Source organism: Oncorhynchus gorbuscha, linkage group LG04 (assembly GCF_021184085.1).
Source record: "Oncorhynchus gorbuscha isolate QuinsamMale2020 ecotype Even-year linkage group LG04, OgorEven_v1.0, whole genome shotgun sequence".
Lineage (NCBI taxonomy): Eukaryota > Metazoa > Chordata > Actinopteri > Salmoniformes > Salmonidae > Oncorhynchus > Oncorhynchus gorbuscha.
Genome location: NC_060176.1, coordinates 84,780,669 through 84,799,554, shown reverse-complemented (window position 1 = coordinate 84,799,554; position 18,886 = coordinate 84,780,669). Strand labels below are relative to the sequence as shown.

The 18,886-nt window shown below is 41.3% G+C and overlaps 1 protein-coding gene across 4 annotated transcripts in view; it reads right to left on the bottom strand.

Annotated features, from left to right (window-relative positions):
* Positions 1–12,283: 12,283 nt before the first annotated feature.
* Positions 12,284–18,886, bottom strand: part of cacnb2b (calcium channel, voltage-dependent, beta 2b) — a 140,718-nt gene continuing 134,115 nt past the window's right edge. The window contains exon 13 of one of the 4 annotated variants that reach the window (XM_046348235.1): positions 12,284–14,745. In XM_046348235.1, coding sequence (XP_046204191.1) covers positions 14,500–14,745 — 246 coding nt within the window. In that variant the 3' untranslated portion in view covers positions 12,284–14,499. The remainder of the gene's footprint in view (positions 14,746–18,886) is intronic. The other 3 variants (XM_046348234.1, XM_046348237.1, XM_046348238.1) reach the window with 3 other exon arrangements.

Here is an 18,886-nt window from a genome sequence, read left to right as displayed (position 1 = left end):
AAACTTCTGAACCACTGGAATTGTGATTAAGTGAAATAATCTGTCTGTAAACAATTGTTGGAAAAATGAATGGGGGTCATGCACAAAGTAATGTCCTAACCGACTTGCCAAAACTATAGTTTGTTAAAAACTTGTTGAATCTAGGGGTCATTTTTTTATTTTGGGAAAAATAACGTTCCCAAAGTAAACGGGCTATTTCTCAGGACCAGATGGTAGAATATCCATATAATTGACAGCTTAGGATAGAAAACACTCTAACGTTTCCAAAACTGTAAATATATTGTCTGTGAGTATAACAGAACTGATATTGCAGGTGGCTATGACTAGGGAAATGTTCCCGCTGTTCTAGCAGGTAGCTGGACAATAGACTTGCCTAGATGGAGGGTAGGGGGATAATTCTATCGTCAAATGTATTTCTAAGTTAGGTTTTAAGTTAAGTGTAATTGTAATGCATCATATCCGACCGTGATTAGTAGTCCCATAGGGCGGCGCACAATTGGCCCAGCATTTCTCTCCCTCTAAAAACAGAAATAAATGTTTTGGCCTTTACAAATATTATTTTGGCCTTTATTCAGATTACAATTGCTCACTTTCGTTGTTTTTAAAAAAACTAAATAACCTCCAAAATACCGTTATATATTATCAAGTTGATGGCACAGCCATTTAGCCGGCACCTACATAAAGCTGAGTGACTCACTCATTCATGGCTTTGGATCAAAATAAATAAGTACCAGTCAAAAGTTTGGACACACCTACTTATTCCAAGGGTTCTTTATTTTTACTATTTTCTACATTGTAGAATAATAGTGAAGACATCAACACTATGAAATAACACATATGGAACCAGTTAAGAACAATGTGTTATTTACAAGGACAGCATACTCTAACATGCTCTAACACAGTTTCACCTCAGATACCGCCAAAACAACTGCTATGTGGAGGTCAACTAAAGCAGACGTGATTGAATAGAGCCCCAAGTGAGGGAGAGCGTGCATGTGTGTATGCATGCATGTGATAATTACCTGTATCACCTGTCGTGGTCGGTGTAGCAGGTACAGGGGCAGACGACTGCAGCTGTGAGGACTGTGGTTGAGCTAATAGGGTGTTTCTTAAGTTAAAATAATTATACAACAAAACAGAGTGAGTGATTGAGTGTGTATACGTGTATGTGATAATTACCTGGACCACATCACACTGCTTCAGGTCTACAAGCCTCTGGAAGTTCCAGCGTGCCACTCCAGTCCTGGAACAGCCATGACTACATGGAACTATTGCACCCTCTATAACCACTGTCATTATTATTATTTGACACTGCTGGTCATCTATGAACATTTAAACATCTTGAAGAACAATCTGGCTTAAAGGGCTGTACTCTTTTATAATCTCCACCAGCACTGCCAAAAGAGGACTGGCCACCCTCAGAGCCTGGCTCCTCTATAAAGTTTTTCCTAGAGGCATGAGCCTTTCTATGGAGTTTTTCCTAGCCACCGTGCTTCTACATCTGCATTGCTTGCTCTTTGGGGTTTTAGGCTGGCTGTATAAGCACTTTGTGACAGCTACTGATGTAAAGGGGGCTTTATAAAATACATTTGATAGATTGCTTGTATATGCTTCTATTCATGTCAGTAACTCTAAATCCAAATATGACATTGAGTTGTCTTACATTTCCTCAATAGGAAGTTTTACCTGAAGCCAACACTTTTTCCTGGTCTTTCCTGCTGGGGACAGGGGGCTTCAGAGTTGGGAATGGAGGGCCTAGAAAACTGGAATATTAACAATAATTAGTGAGCATTCTATCTAGTGAGAGTGCACACAATCATTTGCTTATTTTACCAAGTCAAAAATAACATACATTTGTCAAGGGACCCAACGAATAAGAAAACAGTTGGAAGGCTATAGTTGCTGTATACGGTAGCCTACCCCATCAACATACTACTGGCTGGTTTCAAGGCTACGTTGTTATCATTTAGTAATGTTGTACTGTAGCCTACTGCACCCCATGTCAACCAACTTGCCTACTAGCACAAGGCTTATTGTAGACATTCAGTAATACTGTACGGGTGGGTATCATTTGTGGAACGTTCCAACAGGGATATTGTTATGGGTGTAAGATGGCACAGTGATGCCATCTGTTGGTAAATGTTCATTACTGCAACTCTTGTGTTTTACCGGGGTGCTTGAGATACCCGGATGTGTGGTCATGCATTGAACAAGACTGGCTACTCGCATCAATGCCTCTGTCTCGTCATTTAACATTCAAACAGATATGTTCCAAAAACTTTGTTGCCAACAAATAATGCAAACAATGTAGCACGATCAATTGACCTTGCGAACATCAACTCACCACGTAGTTTATTCTTAATGTTTGTCCGACACTGAGTCAACATGTGGCCAGAATTATATTACATCCGGGTTGGTTTACAAACCACATTGACATACATGGAAACCTGTTACATGGAACCCAAACCGGCTGCGTTCGTGCGTACATTTATTTTGTCCCCCCACACCAAACACAACACGCAGGTTAAAATATCAAAACAAACTCTGAACCAATTACATTAAGTTGGGGACTGGTCGAAAAACATTAAACACTTATGGCAATTTAGCTAGATAGCTTGCACATGCTAGCTAATTTGTCCTGGGATATAAAACATTGAGTTGTTATTTGACCTGAAATGCACAAAGTCCTACACTCCGACAATTCGTCTACACATAAAACAGTCAAACGAATCGTTTCCAGTCATCTCTCCTCCTTCCAGGCCTTTTCTTCTTTTTATTTTATTTTTTATTAACAACAAATCAACACAGAAAGTACATGAGGGAACACAGGTACATATAGAGTACATACAATGGACAACCGAGCTGGGGGGTACAATATCACATTACAATTACACAAGGACCATAAGGGACATACATATACTTACAGTTCTAACAGCTTTTTTGTTAGTAGAGTATTTAACTGTCTTTAAAATACAGTTCAATTTCCTTTTGTAGGGTAAGAAAATGTGTTTTTTTTGTTAGTAAATTTACATTTGTATGTATGAAATTTGGTCAAAAGAATAATTAAATTAATTACATAAAAATGTTTCAGCTTATTTCTATCGTATGTAAAGAATACAAGCAGTAAATCTCTCCACAATAGTGTAAAATCTTCATAAATGTGTTCAATTATAAATCTACTGATGTCTTGCCACAGTTTTCTTACATGCATACAATGCCCCAAAAAATGCAGCACTGTTTCTGGGTGGTCAATACAAAATGAGCAATTTGAGTTGATGTTTTCCTTAAACTTCTTCATATAGTGGTTGGCAGGATAATATTTATGAATCATTTTAAAGGAAACTTCCTTAATTTTGTTAACAAGTAGGTATGTGTGTGGCAACATCCAAACTTTTTTCCAACAGATATTATCAATAAATCCATTCCAATAAGGCATGACATAAGGTATAGATACAACATCCTGCTGAAACAATGTTCGTATCGCTCTGCTGTTGAATGGACCAAAAGAGAAACACAGGTCCTAATCCAGGCACTTGTCATCTCCCGTCTGGATTACTGCAACTCGCTGTTGGCTGGGCTCCCTGCCTGTGCCATTAAACCCCTACAACTCATCCAGAACGCCGCAGCCCGTCTGGTGTTCAACCTTCCCAAGTTCTCTCACGTCAGCCCGCTCCTCCGCTCTCTCCACTGGCTTCCAGTTGAAGCTCGCATCCGCTACAAGACCATGGTGCTTGGCACCTCAGTACCTCCAGGCTCTGATCAGGCCCTACACCCAAACAAGGGCACTGCGTTCATCCACCTCTGGCCTGCTCGCCTCCCTACCACTGAGGAAGTACAGTTCCCGCTCAGCCCAGTCAAAACTGTTCGCTGCTCTGGCCCCCCAATGGTGGAACAAACTCCCTCACGATGCCAGGACAGCGGAGTCAATCACCACCTTCCGGAGACACCTGAATGTCATGTTTTGTCTTATATTGTCTTGTCATTTTGCTTTTCCTTCTGTTCGTTTTCCCCCTGCTGGTCTTTTTAGGTTCGTTCCCCTTTTTCTCTCTCCCTCCCTCTCTCTCTTCTCTCTATCGTTCCGTTCCTGCTCCCAGCTGTTCCTATTCCCCTAATCAATCATTTAGTCTTCCCACACCTGTTCCCTATCTTTTCCCTTGATTAGAGTCCCTATTTCTCCCCTTGTTTTCCGTTTCTGCCCTGTCGGATCCTTGTATATTGTTCACCGTGCTGTGTCTTTGTATCGCCCTGTCGTGTCGTGTTTCCCTCAGATGCTGCGTGGTGAGCAGGTGTCTGAGTCTGCTACGGTCAAGTGCCTTCCCGAGGCAACCTACAGTTTATGATCGAGTCTCCAGTCTGTTCTCGTCATTACGAGTGGAATTGTTTGTTATGCTTTATTTACCGCTCCGATTTGTCTAGGAGTATTGCATATTTCCTTTTCTGGATTAAAGACTCTGTTTTCGCCAAGTCGCTTTTGGGTCCTCATTCACCTGCATAACAGAAGGATCCGACCAAGAATGGACCCAGCGACTATGGATTCTCTCTACTCTACTCTCGAGTTCCAGGGAGCGATGCTCGGCAGACACGAGCAGGAATTGTCTGCTGCTCGGCATGCCGTTGAGACCCTGGCCGCTCAGGTCTCCGACCTCTCAGGACAGTATCAGAGTCTTCGTCTCGTGCCACCAGCTACTTCCGGGTCTTCCGAGCCTCCGGAACCTAGGGTTAATAACCCACCATGTTATTCTGGGCAGCCCACTGAGTGCCGCTCCTTTCTCACCCAGTGTGATATAGTGTTCTCTCTCCAACCCAACACATACTCAAGAGAGAGAGCTCGGATTGCCTACGTCATATCACTCCTTACTGGTCGGGCTCGGCAGTGGGGCACAGCTATCTGGGAGGCAAGCGCTGAGTGTACTAACAATTATCTGAACTTTAAAGAGGAGATGATAAGGGTTTTTGATCGTTCAGTTTTTGGGAAAGAAGCTTCCTGGTCCCTGTCTTCCCTATGTCAAGGTAATCGATCCATAACGGATTACTCTATAGAGTTTCGCACTCTTGCTGCCTCCAGTAACTGGAACGAGCAGGCGTTGCTCGCTCGTTTTCTGGAGGGACTCCACGCTAAGGTTAAGGATGAGATTCTCTCTCGGGAGGTTCCATCCAGCGTGGATTCTTTGATTGAACTCGCTATTCGCATTGAACGACGGGTAGATCTTCGTCACCGAGCTCATAGAAGAGAGCTCGCGTTAACTGTGTCTCCCCTCTCTCCGACACTACCATCTTTCCCCACTGACTCAGGTGTTGAGCCCATGCAGCTGGGGGGTATTCGCATTTCGACTAAGGAGAGGGAACGGAGAATCACCAACCGCCTCTGTCTCTATTGCGGTTCCGCTGGTCATTTTGTCATTTCATATCCAGTTAAAGGCCAGAGCTCATCAGTAAGCGGAGGGCGACTGATAAGCGCTACTAGACGGTCCTCTCCGTCAAGTACCTGTACTACCTTACCGGTCCATCTACGCTGGACCGGATCGGCAGCTTCCTGCAGTGCATTAATAGACTCTGGGGCGGAGGGCTGTTTTATGGACGAAGCCTGGGCTCGGGAACATGACATTCCTCTCAGACAGTTAGGGGAGCCCATGGTCATGTTTGCCTTGGATGGTAGTCCTCTCCCCAGTATATTATGTGAAACTCTACCTTTAACCCTCACTGTATCTGGTAACCATAGTGAGACCATTTCTTTTTTGATTTTTTGTTCACCTTTTACACCTGTTGTTTTGGGTCATCCCTGGCTTGTGTGTCATAATCCTTCTTTTGATTGGTCTAGTAATTCCATCCTTTCCTGGAACGTTTCTTGTCATGTGAAGTGTTTAATGTCTGCAATTTCTCCTGTTTGTTCTGCTCCCTCTTCACAGGAGGAACCTGGTGATTTGACAGGATTGCCGGAGGAATAACATGGTCTGCGCACGGTCTTCAGTCGGTCCAGAACCAACTCCCTTCCTCCTCACCGGTCGTATGATTGTTGTTCTGATCTCCTCAAGAAGCGTTTTGCATCCGCTCCTATCCTTGTTGCACCTGACGTCACTAAACAGTTTATTGTCGAGGTTGACGCGTCGGGGGTGGGCGTGGGAGCCATTCTGTCCCAGCGCTCCGATACTGACGATGGGGTCCACCCTTGCGCGTATTTTTCTCATCGCCTGTCACCGTCGGAACGTAACTATGATGTGGCTAACCGTGAACTGCTCGCCATCCGTTTAGCCCTAGGCAAATGGCGACAGTGGTTGGAGGGGACGACCGTTCCTTTTGTCGTTTGGACTGACCAAAGGAACCTTGAGTACATCCGTTCTGCCAAACGACTGAATGCGCGTCATGCTCGTTGGGCGTTGTTTTTCGCTCATTTCGAGTTCGTTATTTCTTATTGCCCGGGTACTAAGAACACCAAGCCTCATGCTTTATCCCGTCTCTTTAGTTCTTCTGTGGCTTCTACTGTTCCCGAGGGGATCCTTCCTGTTGGGCGTGTTGTCGGGTTGACTGTCTGGGGAATTGAGAGACAGGTTAAGCAAGCACTCACGCACACTGCGTCGCCGCGCGCTTGTCCTAGTAACCTTCTTTTCGTTCCTGTTTCTACTCGTCTGGCTGTTCTTCAGTGGGCTCACTCTGCCAAGTTAGCTGGCCATCCCGGCGTTCGAGGTACTCTTGCCTCTATTCGCCAGCGCTTTTGGTGGCCTACTCAGGAGCGTGACACGCGCCGTTTCGTGGCTGCGTGTTCGGACTGCGCGCAGAATAAGTCTGGTAATTTCTTTTCTGCTTCTGCTCCTGGTCTTGCTGGGTCTCAGTCTGTTCCCTGCCACCGCATCTCTCCTGTTCTTGTTCCTGCCCTTGCTGTGTCTCAGTCTGTCCCTAGTTGTTACTCTCCTGGCCTGTTTGGTCCTGTTTGCTCTAAAGCTTTCAGTTCTCTACCCGTGTATCATTTTTTTTTAGAGTAGTACCCTAGTTTCCCTTTTTTTCGTTTTCCGTTACGGTCCTGAGGAGAGGAGTTGGGTTCTTTCTCGGGACGTGCTGGACCGTTTGTGATCTATGATTTCCTCCGTTGCCGCCAGTGTTCCTCCTCGTGAGCGCCAGGAGGCGCTCGGTGAGTGGGGGGGTACTGTCATGTTTTGTCTTATATTGTCTTGTCATTTTGCTTTTCCTTCTGTTCGTTTTCCCCCTGCTGGTCTTTTTAGGTTCGTTCCCCTTTTTCTCTCTCCCTCCCTCTCTCTCTTCTCTCTATCGTTCCGTTCCTGCTCCCAGCTGTTCCTATTCCCCTAATCAATCATTTAGTCTTCCCACACCTGTTCCCTATCTTTTCCCCTGATTAGAGTCCCTATTTCTCCCCTTGTTTTCCGTTTCTGCCCTGTCGGATCCTTGTATATTGTTCACCGTGTTGTGTCTTTGTATCGCCCTGTCGTGTCGTGTTTCCCTCTGATGCTGCGTGGTGAGCAGGTGTCTGAGTCTGCTACGGTCAAGTGCCTTCCCGAGGCAACCTACAGTTTATGATCGAGTCTCCAGTCTGTTCTCGTCATTACGAGTGGAATTGTTTGTTATGCTTTATTTACCGCTCCGATTTGTCTAGGAGTATTGCATATTTCCTTTACTGGATTAAAGACTCTGTTTTCGCCAAATCGCTTTTGGGTCCTCATTCACCTGCATAACACTGAAACCCCACCTCTTTAAGGAATACCTAGGATAGGATAAAGTAATCCTTCTCACCCCCCCCCTTTAAGATTTAGATGCACTATTGTAAAGTGACTGTTCCACTGGATGTCATAAGGTGAATGCACCAATTTGTAAGTCGCTCTGGATAAGAGCGTCTGCTAAATGACTTAAATGTAAATGTAAATCTTTCCTACAGATGAGTCAACAGGGTACTGTCTTCTTTGAATATATGGTGATTATATGGTGATTGGCATCTAAATGTTCATGGTATTACCACGACGACCGACAACACAGTTCATCACCCACGTGGGTATAACCAACGAGATGTCACGTGGGTACCTGCTTCTCTAAACCAATGAGGAGATGGGAGAGGCAGGACTTGCAGCGCGATCTGCGTCACAAATATAAGCAACCTCTATTTTACGCCACGCTTCGAACACACGTGTTATTTGCGTTTTTGGTACACCAGAAGTACATTAATTTCCAATGGAACGCTGGTTTCAGGGTTGAGTTACAGTGCGTTCTGTGTGGTGCATACGTTTGATGAATCAAATGTATGTGTAACAGGTTCTGTACCGGTACCTTTCTGCATTGTGTTCTGGAAAGGTGTAAGGTGGAAGACAAGGTTCTGGACACAATTCTACCGGTTGTCTCTCTTTTAATGACTGCATGGAATGGATACAAATACAAGGCAAAAGTCAATGCTGCCGTCTGGACTCCATACAAGTATTTTTGCCAGACAAAGGACAGTGCAGAAAACCTGTGAGAAAATAAACCATTTTTAAACTCACGATGTCTGCACCTGAAAGAGGCACTCTTCCCCCAACAAAACTAACGGTAGTTGAGCTAGTTGTTGCACTCGAACATTATCCCCATTAACATTAATATATTCCTAGAAACTGTAATGCAACACTAAATCAGTGACGATATAACTTTTGCTTGTCCTTTCTTGTGAACATGTGCATACATAACCCCTCACCCCTTTATTTTATTTTTTATTTCACCTTTATTTAACCAGGTAGGCAAGTTGAGAACAAGTTCTCATTTACAATTGCGACCTGGCCAAGATAAAGCAAAGCAGTTCGACAGATACAACGACACAGAGTTACACATGGAGTAAAACAAACATACAGTCAATAATACAGTATAAACAAGTCTATATACAATGTGAGCAAATGAGGTGAGAAGGGAGGTAAAGGCAAAAAAGGCCATGGTGGCAAAGTAAATACAATATAGCAAGTAAAACACTGGAATGGTAGTTTTGCAATGGAAGAATGTGCAAAGTAGACATAAAAATAATGGGGTGCAAAGGAGCAAAATAAATAAATAAATTAAATACAGTTGGGAAAGAGGTAGTTGTTTGGGCTAAATTATAGGTGGGCTATGTACAGGTGCAGTAATCTGTAAGATGCTCTGACAGTTGGTGCTTAAAGCTAGTGAGGGAGATAAGTGTTTCCAGTTTCAGAGATTTTTGCAGTTCGTTCCAGTCACTGGCAGCAGAGAACTGGAAGGAGAGGCGGCCAAAGAAAGAATTGGTTTTGGGGGTGACCAGAGAGATATACCTGCTGGAGCGTGTGCTACAGGTGGGAGATGCTATGGTGACCAGCGAGCTGAGATAAGGGGGGACTTTACCTAGCAGGGTCTTGTAGATGACATGGAGCCAGTGGGTTTGGCGACGAGTATGAAGCGAGGGCCAGCCAACGAGAGCGTACAGGTCGCAATGGTGGGTAGTATATGGGGCTTTGGTGACAAAACGGATTGCACTGTGATAGACTGCATCCAATTTGTTGAGTAGGGTATTGGAGGCTATTTTGTAAATGACATCGCCAAAGTCGAGGATTGGTAGGATGGTCAGATTGTTTATAATAATAATATATGCCATTTAGCAGGATGGTCAGTCATGTTTACATTCTAATGGGTGGTATTGTTTGGCATGCTCTACCAACTGATGAGTGAAGGATGCTTTGTTGCGAAATAGGAAGCCAATTCTAGATTTAACTTTGGATTGGAGATGTTTGATATGGTTCTGGAAGGAGAGTTTACAGTCTAACCAGACACCTAAGTATTTGTAGTTGTCGTATTCTAAGTCAGAGCCGTCCAGAGTAGTGATGTTGGACAGGCGGGTAGGTGCAGGTAGCGATCGGTTGAAGAGCATGGATTTAGTTTTACTTGTATTTAAGAGCAATTGGAGGCCACGGAAGGAGAGTTGTATGGCATTGAAGCTTGCCTGGAGGGTTGTTAACACAGTGTCCAAAGAAGGGCCGGAAGTATACAGAATGGTGTCGTCTGCGTAGAGGTGGATCAGGGACTCACCAGCAGCAAGAGCGACCTCATTGATGTATACAGAGAAGAGAGTCGGTCCAAGAATTGAACCCTGTGGCACCCCCATAGAGACTGCCAGAGGTTCGGACAGCAGACCCTCCGATTTGACACACTGAACTCTATCAGAGAAGTAGTTGGTGAACCAGGCGAGGCAATCATTTGAGAAACCAAGGCTGTCGAGTCTGCCGATGAGGATGTGGTGGTTGACAGAATCGAAAGCCTTGGCCAGATCAATGAATACGGCTGCACAGTAATGTTTCTTATCGATGGCGGTTAAGATATCGTTTAGGACCTTGAGCGTGGCTGAGGTGCACCCATGACCAGCTCTGAAACCAGATTGCATAGCAGAGAAGGTATGGTTAGATTCAAAATGGTCGGTAAATCTGTTTGTTGACTTGGCTTTCGAAGACCTTAGAAAGGCATGGTAGGATAGATATAGGTCTGTAGCAGTTTGGGTCAAGAGTGTCCCCCCCTTTGAAGAGGGGGATGACCGCAGCTGCTTTCCAATCTTTGGGAATCTCAGACAACACGAAAGAGAGGTTGAACAGGCTAGTAATAGTCAACAACTGACTATGAAAACATAATTTAATAGGTATTCAAATACAGGAAAGAACATGGCAACTATGTGTGTTGTAAAAATGTAAAAACAATTGAAAGACAATTGTGTGTGTGTGTGTGTGTGTGTGTGTGTGTGTGTGTGTGTGTGTGTGTGTGTGTGTGTGTGTGTGTGTGTGTGTGTGTGTGTGTGTGTGTGTGTGTGTGTGTGTGTGTGTGTGTGTGTGTGTGTGTGTGTGTGTGTGTGTGTGTGTGTGTGTGAAAATACAAACATTTATGTGTAACCTGTAATCTGTAGGAGAACAACAAGAGCATGTATTTTTGTCACAACTGCAGACAGATACAGGGACTACTCATAAAGCCTAGACATAGTGGGGGAACTTCAGACATGGCCATAAAGAGAGAGACGGCAGGGCACTGGAGATGTGAGGTACAGAGAGGAGTGGAAGAGAGGTGTGTGTGTCTGGAACATACATGTCTAGCCACAATACAGGTAAACACACATTTCACCTTAAGTCTTGTAAAAGAACAACAAGCGCATCAGAATTTTCCAGTGTGTCTGTTTTAATTCAGTCAATTTTCATGCAATCTATGTACAGCTAATAATGAATGCTATCCTAAGTATTGAGAATCTGCTAACAAGGACAGTTGTAAAATCTCAGTTGCATTTCCTTGTTTTCTCGCATCCTCCCCCCTCACCTCCCGATCAAAACCCATTGGAGAAGGTCAAAATAACAACTCTCCTCTTCCTGTCCTTCCTGTGAGCTGGTCGGCTAAATTCACTCCATCTCTGGAAGGGAAGACATACAAGCATTACATAATATAACACCATAGAAGGAGAGGTTTATGTTAGCTAAATACTGCTTGTAGGGTGTAGTTAGTGGTATAAATATTGGAACAGTGTGGTAAAGTTGGTAATTCTTCCTGTTTACTCATGGAATTTTTATTTCAGATCAAAAGATGAATATGACTCTATGAATATAGGCAAATATTTAGACAAGCAAACTGTTTTAGGATATTTTCTAACTCAGAAACAACAGCTATACATTTGCCTCATATTAATCCTTTGATCTGAAATATCAATTAGCCTACATGAGTATACTGTAAAAATGACCTACTTCACTGTCGCAATACTTGACACTACCTATGTTGTGGAGAAAAAAACATACCATTGAACTCGGCATTGAAAAGCATCTGATGAATTTTAACCTTGACTGCTTCTTTGCTGAGGCAACCTCTTCAGGCTCTTGGCAAAGAGGGTCTTTTCATCCTCCTTCCTGTGAGCATCAGGATTGGCTGCATCCCTCTCGACGGCTTGGAGGTGCCTCTGCTGAAATTAGTTGAGTGAATCTGGGGGCTGGTACCACCGATGGCGCCTGGTGTAACATTGTTCCTCTTCATTTCTCTGCATTCCCCAACGCAGGGGAATCCGTAACACTGAAATGTTAACATATATATATTTTTTACATATTTTTACTCACTGAGGATGTACAACTGTACTCAGTTTTAGTAGGAGTACTGCTGAGATCCACCAGAGAGCAGACATACCCTTCCACAGCAAAGAGACACATTTAATACTCTCTATTCCTGACCTGAGGCAAAAATGCAGTATCAGAAAGTAATACTAAGGTCTTGTGGTCATACTTCATCTAGGAACAGCACACATTTCAAAATGTGATATATTTTTTGGGGGGAGAAATATTCACAGTGCAGACATCATGGTAGGTAGTCGATCTGAGCAACAATGTATTTCAATTGATTGCATTACACTAGGCAAGAAGATATAGAACTGATTTGAGTTCATCAGGGTCAGAGTCAGGGTCAGAGTTCGGGTTAGACTTCGGGCTAGATCTGTAGCGCTGATGATCCATGCTGTAGTGCGATTTCAATGTTAAAGCAATAATCACACATTCAGGTTGGTAAATAAGCATTTTATTTTTATTAGGTAAGTTGACTAAGAACACATGATCATTTACAGCACCAACCTGGGGAATAGTTACAGGGGAGAAGAGAGGGACAAATGAGCCAATTGTAAGCTGGAGATGTTTAGGTGGCCATGATGGTATGAGAGCAGACACCAGGGTTAACACCCCTACTCTTACTATAAGTGCTATGGGATCTTTGGGTACCACAGAGAGTAAGGAAACATGTTTAACATCCCATCTGAAAAACAGCACCCTACACAGGACAACATCACTGCCCTGGGGAATTTGATTTTTTTTATTATTTTTTAAACAGAGGAAAGAGTACCTCCTACTGGCTCTCCAACACCACTTCAGGCAACATCTGGTCTTCCCTCCAGGGACTGACCAGGATCAACTCTGCTTAGACTCAGAGGCTCACCAGCAGTGAGATGCAGGGTGGTATGCTGCTGGCTAGGAAATTGATAATAAAATAAACACATATTTAATGTTGGAACAGGCCTACTCTCTTCTCATCACATCTGCAAGGGCATTAATTAAATGTTTGCAAATGCATAGAAAGTGTATTCAAACTATATTGTATGACAAAGCTCTAGAATTGATCCAGTAGTCAAAGCTCTGGAACTGATTCAGTAGTCAAAGCTCTAGAACTGATCCAGTAGTCAAAGCTCTAGAACTGATCCAGTAGTCAAAGCTAATTACCAAGTCAGAATGCTACAACTCTTCATTATAAAGGTATGAAGAAGACTATATTTTAAATATTTTAATGGTAAAGTTATGTTCAGTGCCTTTTCAGAATGGAGGGGGTATGAAATAGCATTGTTCCTTTATAATTAAAGAGATAATCATATCAATTAAATCATGAACAAGATCAGTTCTATATGAACAATTTCAGTAGGGTTAAGGTTAGGGTTACGGTTTAGGGCTGGGGCGGGCAAACTATGGCCCTCGCTCCACGTCTGGCCTGCCGGCAGATTAAATGCAGCCAGCTAGGGTTTGTGTGAAATTATTATTTTGGAATAGAAAACCAGTCCAGGACCTCCAGAGTGGTGCAGAGATCTAAGGCAATGCATCACAGTGTTGCTGTGTCACTTCAGCCTGGGGCTCATTGCGCTCAAGTGACTCTCTGTGGTGGGCTGGTCACCTGCAGGCTTACTTCTGTCATCAGTTGAACAGTGTTTCCTCCGTCACATTGGTGCAGCTGGCTTCCGGGTTAAGCAAGCGGGTGTTAAGAAGCGTGTTTTGGAGGACGCATGACTCGACCTTCGCCTCTCCTGAGCACATTGGGGGGTTGCAGCGATGAGACAAGATCGTAATCATGAAAAAGGGAGCTAAAAATAAACATATAGAAAAACAATCCAGACTACACTTGAATGTCAAAAACTAGATTGAAACTATGTAGAAATTATAATGGACCTATATATTTTCAAATAACTGCATTTTTTCTGGCCCACAAATTCATTTTGATGAACAAATCGGTAAAAAAATAAATCTGTGCTGCCCTCCATTGAATTTCTAAATCGTGATGTGGCCCTCGAGCCAAAATGTTTGCCCACCCCTGGTTTAGCATCAGGGAGATGATTAGGTTTTTGGTAATACCAGGGTGATATTGTGTACTGAGAGGTTTCTGTCTTGCTGTTAGTGCATAGCAACAGGAGCAGGAGCAGGAGCAGGAGCAACATAAGCTACTGTACCCAGACACATGAAACACAAACACGACTGGTGGACATAGTAATCCCTGTGCCTTCCATATTTATAGGGGGGGGGGTCTGGGGTTGGTGTGGTGATGGTGGTTGGTTCTGAGGTGGTTTGGGTGGTGGTGGGGGCGTTGTGTGGTGATGGTGGTTAGTTCTGAGGTGGTTTGGGTGGTGGTGGTGGGGGGGTTGGTGTGGTGATGGTGGTTGGCTCTGAGGAGGTTTGGGTGGTGGGGGGGTGTGGTGATGGTGATGGTGATGGTGGTTATGGTCTCTGTGAGACTGTCTTGGGGCTGTAGTGCTCCTAATCCCGCTCCTCTTCAACTGGCAGTGATCTTTGTCCAGGCTGGAGATATTCTCTTTCTACTGAGGCTGGGTGTGGTGCTCTGTCCTGCAGTTGTGGTGGTTAGGGTGGTTAGGAGGTTGGTTTGTAGGGTGGTCATGGGTGTGTGATGGTCTGAGAGGTGTTTCTTTCTCCTCTCTGCTGTCTGGGTGTGCTCGTCAGCCTGGTGGTCATGGGAACCCTTCCTCTTCATCGCAGATGGGTTATTAATTCCCTCTCCATCCTGGAATAAAAAAACATAATAATAATAACAATCATAATCGTCATCATCATCATACACGGTCAAATGAAAATCATGTTAATGGGCAGTAGTTTTTGATATGTGTATATTATAAATGCATCACATGCAACTTGTAAGAAGACTAAACCCTTAGCCTATAAAAATGTTTACCTAAATCCATTAAGATAATTAGCAATATGCATGGTTGAGTTACAGTAATAGAACACTATAGTTGAGTTACAGTAATAGAACACTATAGATACAGTAATAGAACATTATAGTTGAGTTACAGTAATAGAACACTATAGATAAAGTAATAGAAGACTATAGTTACAGTAATAGAACACTATAGTTACCGCAATAGAACACTATAGTTACAGTAATAGAACACTATAGATACAATAATATAACACTATAGATACAGTAATATAACACTATAGTTACAGTAATAGAACACTATAGTTACAGTAATAGAACACTATAGTTACAGTAATAGAACACTATAGTTACAGTATTAGAACACTATAGATGAGTTACAGTAATAGAACATTATAGTTAAATTAATAGGACACTATAGTTACACTAATGGAACACTATAACTCCAGTAATAGAACACTATAGTTACAGTAATAGAACACTATAGATGAGTTACAGTAATAGAACATTATAGTTAAATTAATAGGACACTATAGTTACAGTAATAGGACACTATAGTTACAGTTATAGAACACTATAGTTGAGTTACAGTAATAGGACACTATAGTTACAGCAATAGAAAACTATAGTTACAGTAATAGAACACTATAGTTACAGTAATAGAACACTATAGTTACAGTAATGGAACACCATAGTTACAGTAATAGAGCACTATAGTTACAGTAATAGAGCACTATATTTACAGTGATAGAGCACTATAGTTACCGTAATATAACACTATAGTTGAGTTACAGTAATATAACACTATAGTTAGTAATATAACACTATAGTTGAGTTACAGTAATAGAACACTATAGATACAGTAATAGAACACTATAGTTGAGTTACAGTAATAGAACACTATAGATAAAGTAATAGAAGACTATAGTTACAGTAATAGAACACTATAGTTACCGCAATAGAACACTATAGTTACAGTAATAGAACACTATAGATACAATAATATAACACTATAGATACACTAATATAACACTATAGTTACAGTAATAGAACACTATAGTTACAGTAATAGAACACTATAGTTACAGTAATAGAACACTATAGTTACAGTAATAGAACACTATAGTTACAGTAATAGAACACTATAGATGAGTTACAGTAATAGAACATTATAGTTAAATTAATAGGACACTATAGTTACAGTAATGGAACACTATAACTCCAGTAATAGAACACTATAGTTACAGTAATAGAACACTATAGATGAGTTACAGTAATAGAACATTATAGTTAAATTAATAGGACACTATAGTTACAGTAATAGGACACTATAGTTACAGTTATAGAACACTATAGTTGAGTTACAGTAATAGGACACTATAGTTACAGCAATAGAAAACTATAGTTACAGTAATAGAACGCTATAGTTACAGTAATAGAACACTATAGTTACAGTAATGGAACACCATAGTTACAGTAATAGAGCACTATAGTTACAGTAATAGAGCACTATATTTACAGTGATAGAGCACTATAGTTACCGTAATATAACACTATAGTTGAGTTACAGTAATATAACACTATAGTTAGTAATATAACACTATAGTTGAGTTACAGTAATAGAACACTATAGTTACAGTAATATAACACTATAGTTACAGTAATACAACACTATAGTTGAGTTACAGTAATAGAACACTATAGTTACAGTAATATAACACTATAGTTACAGTAATACAACACTATAGTTGAGTTACAGTAATAGAACACTATAGTTACAGTAATATAACACTATAGTTACAGTAATAGAACACTATAGTTACAGTAATAGAGCACTATAGTTACAGTACTAGAGCACTATAGTTACAGTAATAGAGCACTATAGTTACAGTGATAGAACACTATAGTTGAGTTACAGTAATATAACACTATAGTTACAGTAATAGAACAGTATACTTACAGTAATAGAAAACTATAGTTGAGTTACAGTAATAACACTATAGTTACAGTAATAGAACACTATAGATACAATAATATAACACTATAGTTACAGTAATCAAACACTATAGTTACAGTAATAGAACACTATAGTTACAGTATTAGAACACTATAGTTACAGTAATAGAACACTATAGTTACAGTAATAGAACACTATAGTTACAGTAAGAGAACACTATAGATGAGTTACAGTAATAGAACATTATAGTTAAATTAATAGGACACTATAGTTACAGTAATGGAACACTATAGTTGAGTTACAGTAATAGAACACTATTGTTACAGTAATAGAACACTATAGTTACAGTAATAGAACACTATAGTTGAGTTACAGTAATAGAACACTATAGTTAAAGTAATATAATAATAATAATATAATATATGCCATTTAGCAGACGCTTTTATCCAAAGCGACTTACAGTCATGTGTGCATACATTCTACGTATGGGTGGTCCCGGGAATAGTCCAATTTGTAAGTCGCTCTGGATAAGAGCGTCTGCTAAATGACTTAAATGTAAATGTAATAGAGCACTATAGGTACAGTAATAGAGCACTATAGTTACAGTAGTAGAACACTATAGTTGAGTTACAGTAATATAACACTATAGTTACAGTAATAGAACACTATACTTACAGTAATAGAGCACTATAGGTACAGTAATAGAGCACTATAGTTAAAGTAATATAATAATAATAATATAATATATGCCATTTAGCAGACGCTTTTATCCAAAGCGACTTACAGTCATGTGTGCATACATTCTACGTATGGGTGGTCCCGGGAATCGAACCCACTACCCTGGCGTTACAAGCGCCATGCTCTACCAACTGAGCTACAGAAGGACCATATAACACTATAGTTACAGTAATAGAACACTATAGTTACAGTAATACAACACTTTAGTTACAGTAATAGAACACTATAGTTACAGTAATAGAACACTCTAGCTACAGTAATATAACACTATAGTTACAGTAATACAACACTATAGTTACAGTAAAAGAACACTATAGTTACAGTAATGGAACACTATAGTGACAGTAATAGAACACTATAGTTACAGTAATATAACACTAGGTTTGAGTTTCAGTAATAGAACACTATAGTTGAGTTACAGTACTAGAACACTATAGTTACAGTAATAGAACACTATAGTTGAGTTACAGTAATAGAACGCTATAGTTACAGTAATAGAACACTATAACTATAGTTACAGTAATAGGACACTATAACTCCAGTAATTGACATAATTTGAGTCAATTGGAGGTGTACCTCTGGATGTATTTCAAGGCCTACCTTCAAACTCAGTGCCTCTTTGCTTGACATCATGGGTAAATGAAAATACATCATCCAAGATCTCAGAAAAAAATTGCAGACCTCCGCAAGTCTGGTCCATCCTTGGGAGCCATTTCCAAACACCTGACGGTACCACATTCATCTGTACAAACAATAGTACGCGAGTATGAACACCATGGGGCCATGCAGCCGTCATACTGCTCAGGAAGGAGACACCTTCTGTCTCCTAGAGATTATCTTCTTGGATATAGGGGGCGCTATTTAAATTTTGGGATGAAAAACGTTCCTGTTTTAAACAATATATTTTGTCATGAAAAGATACTCGACTATGCATATAATTGACAGCTTTGGAAAGAAAACACTCTGATGTTTCCAAAACTGCAAAGATATTGTCTGTGAGTGCCACAGAACTGATGTTACAGGCGAAACCCAGATAAAAATCCAATCAGAAAGTGCCGCATTTTTTGAAAAAGCCTCATGCCAATGACTCCTTACATGGCTGTGAAGGAGCTAGCTAGGAATCAGCTTACGTTTTCCACGTTTTCCCCAAGGTGTCTGCAGCATTGTGACGTCTTTTTAGGCATTTCCATTGGAGAATGGCTGTAAGAGACAATATAGGGCGAGTGGACGCATGATGTCTCCCGGCTACTGAGGTAGCCATTTTTCCAATAGTTTCTTATGAGAAACCAACTG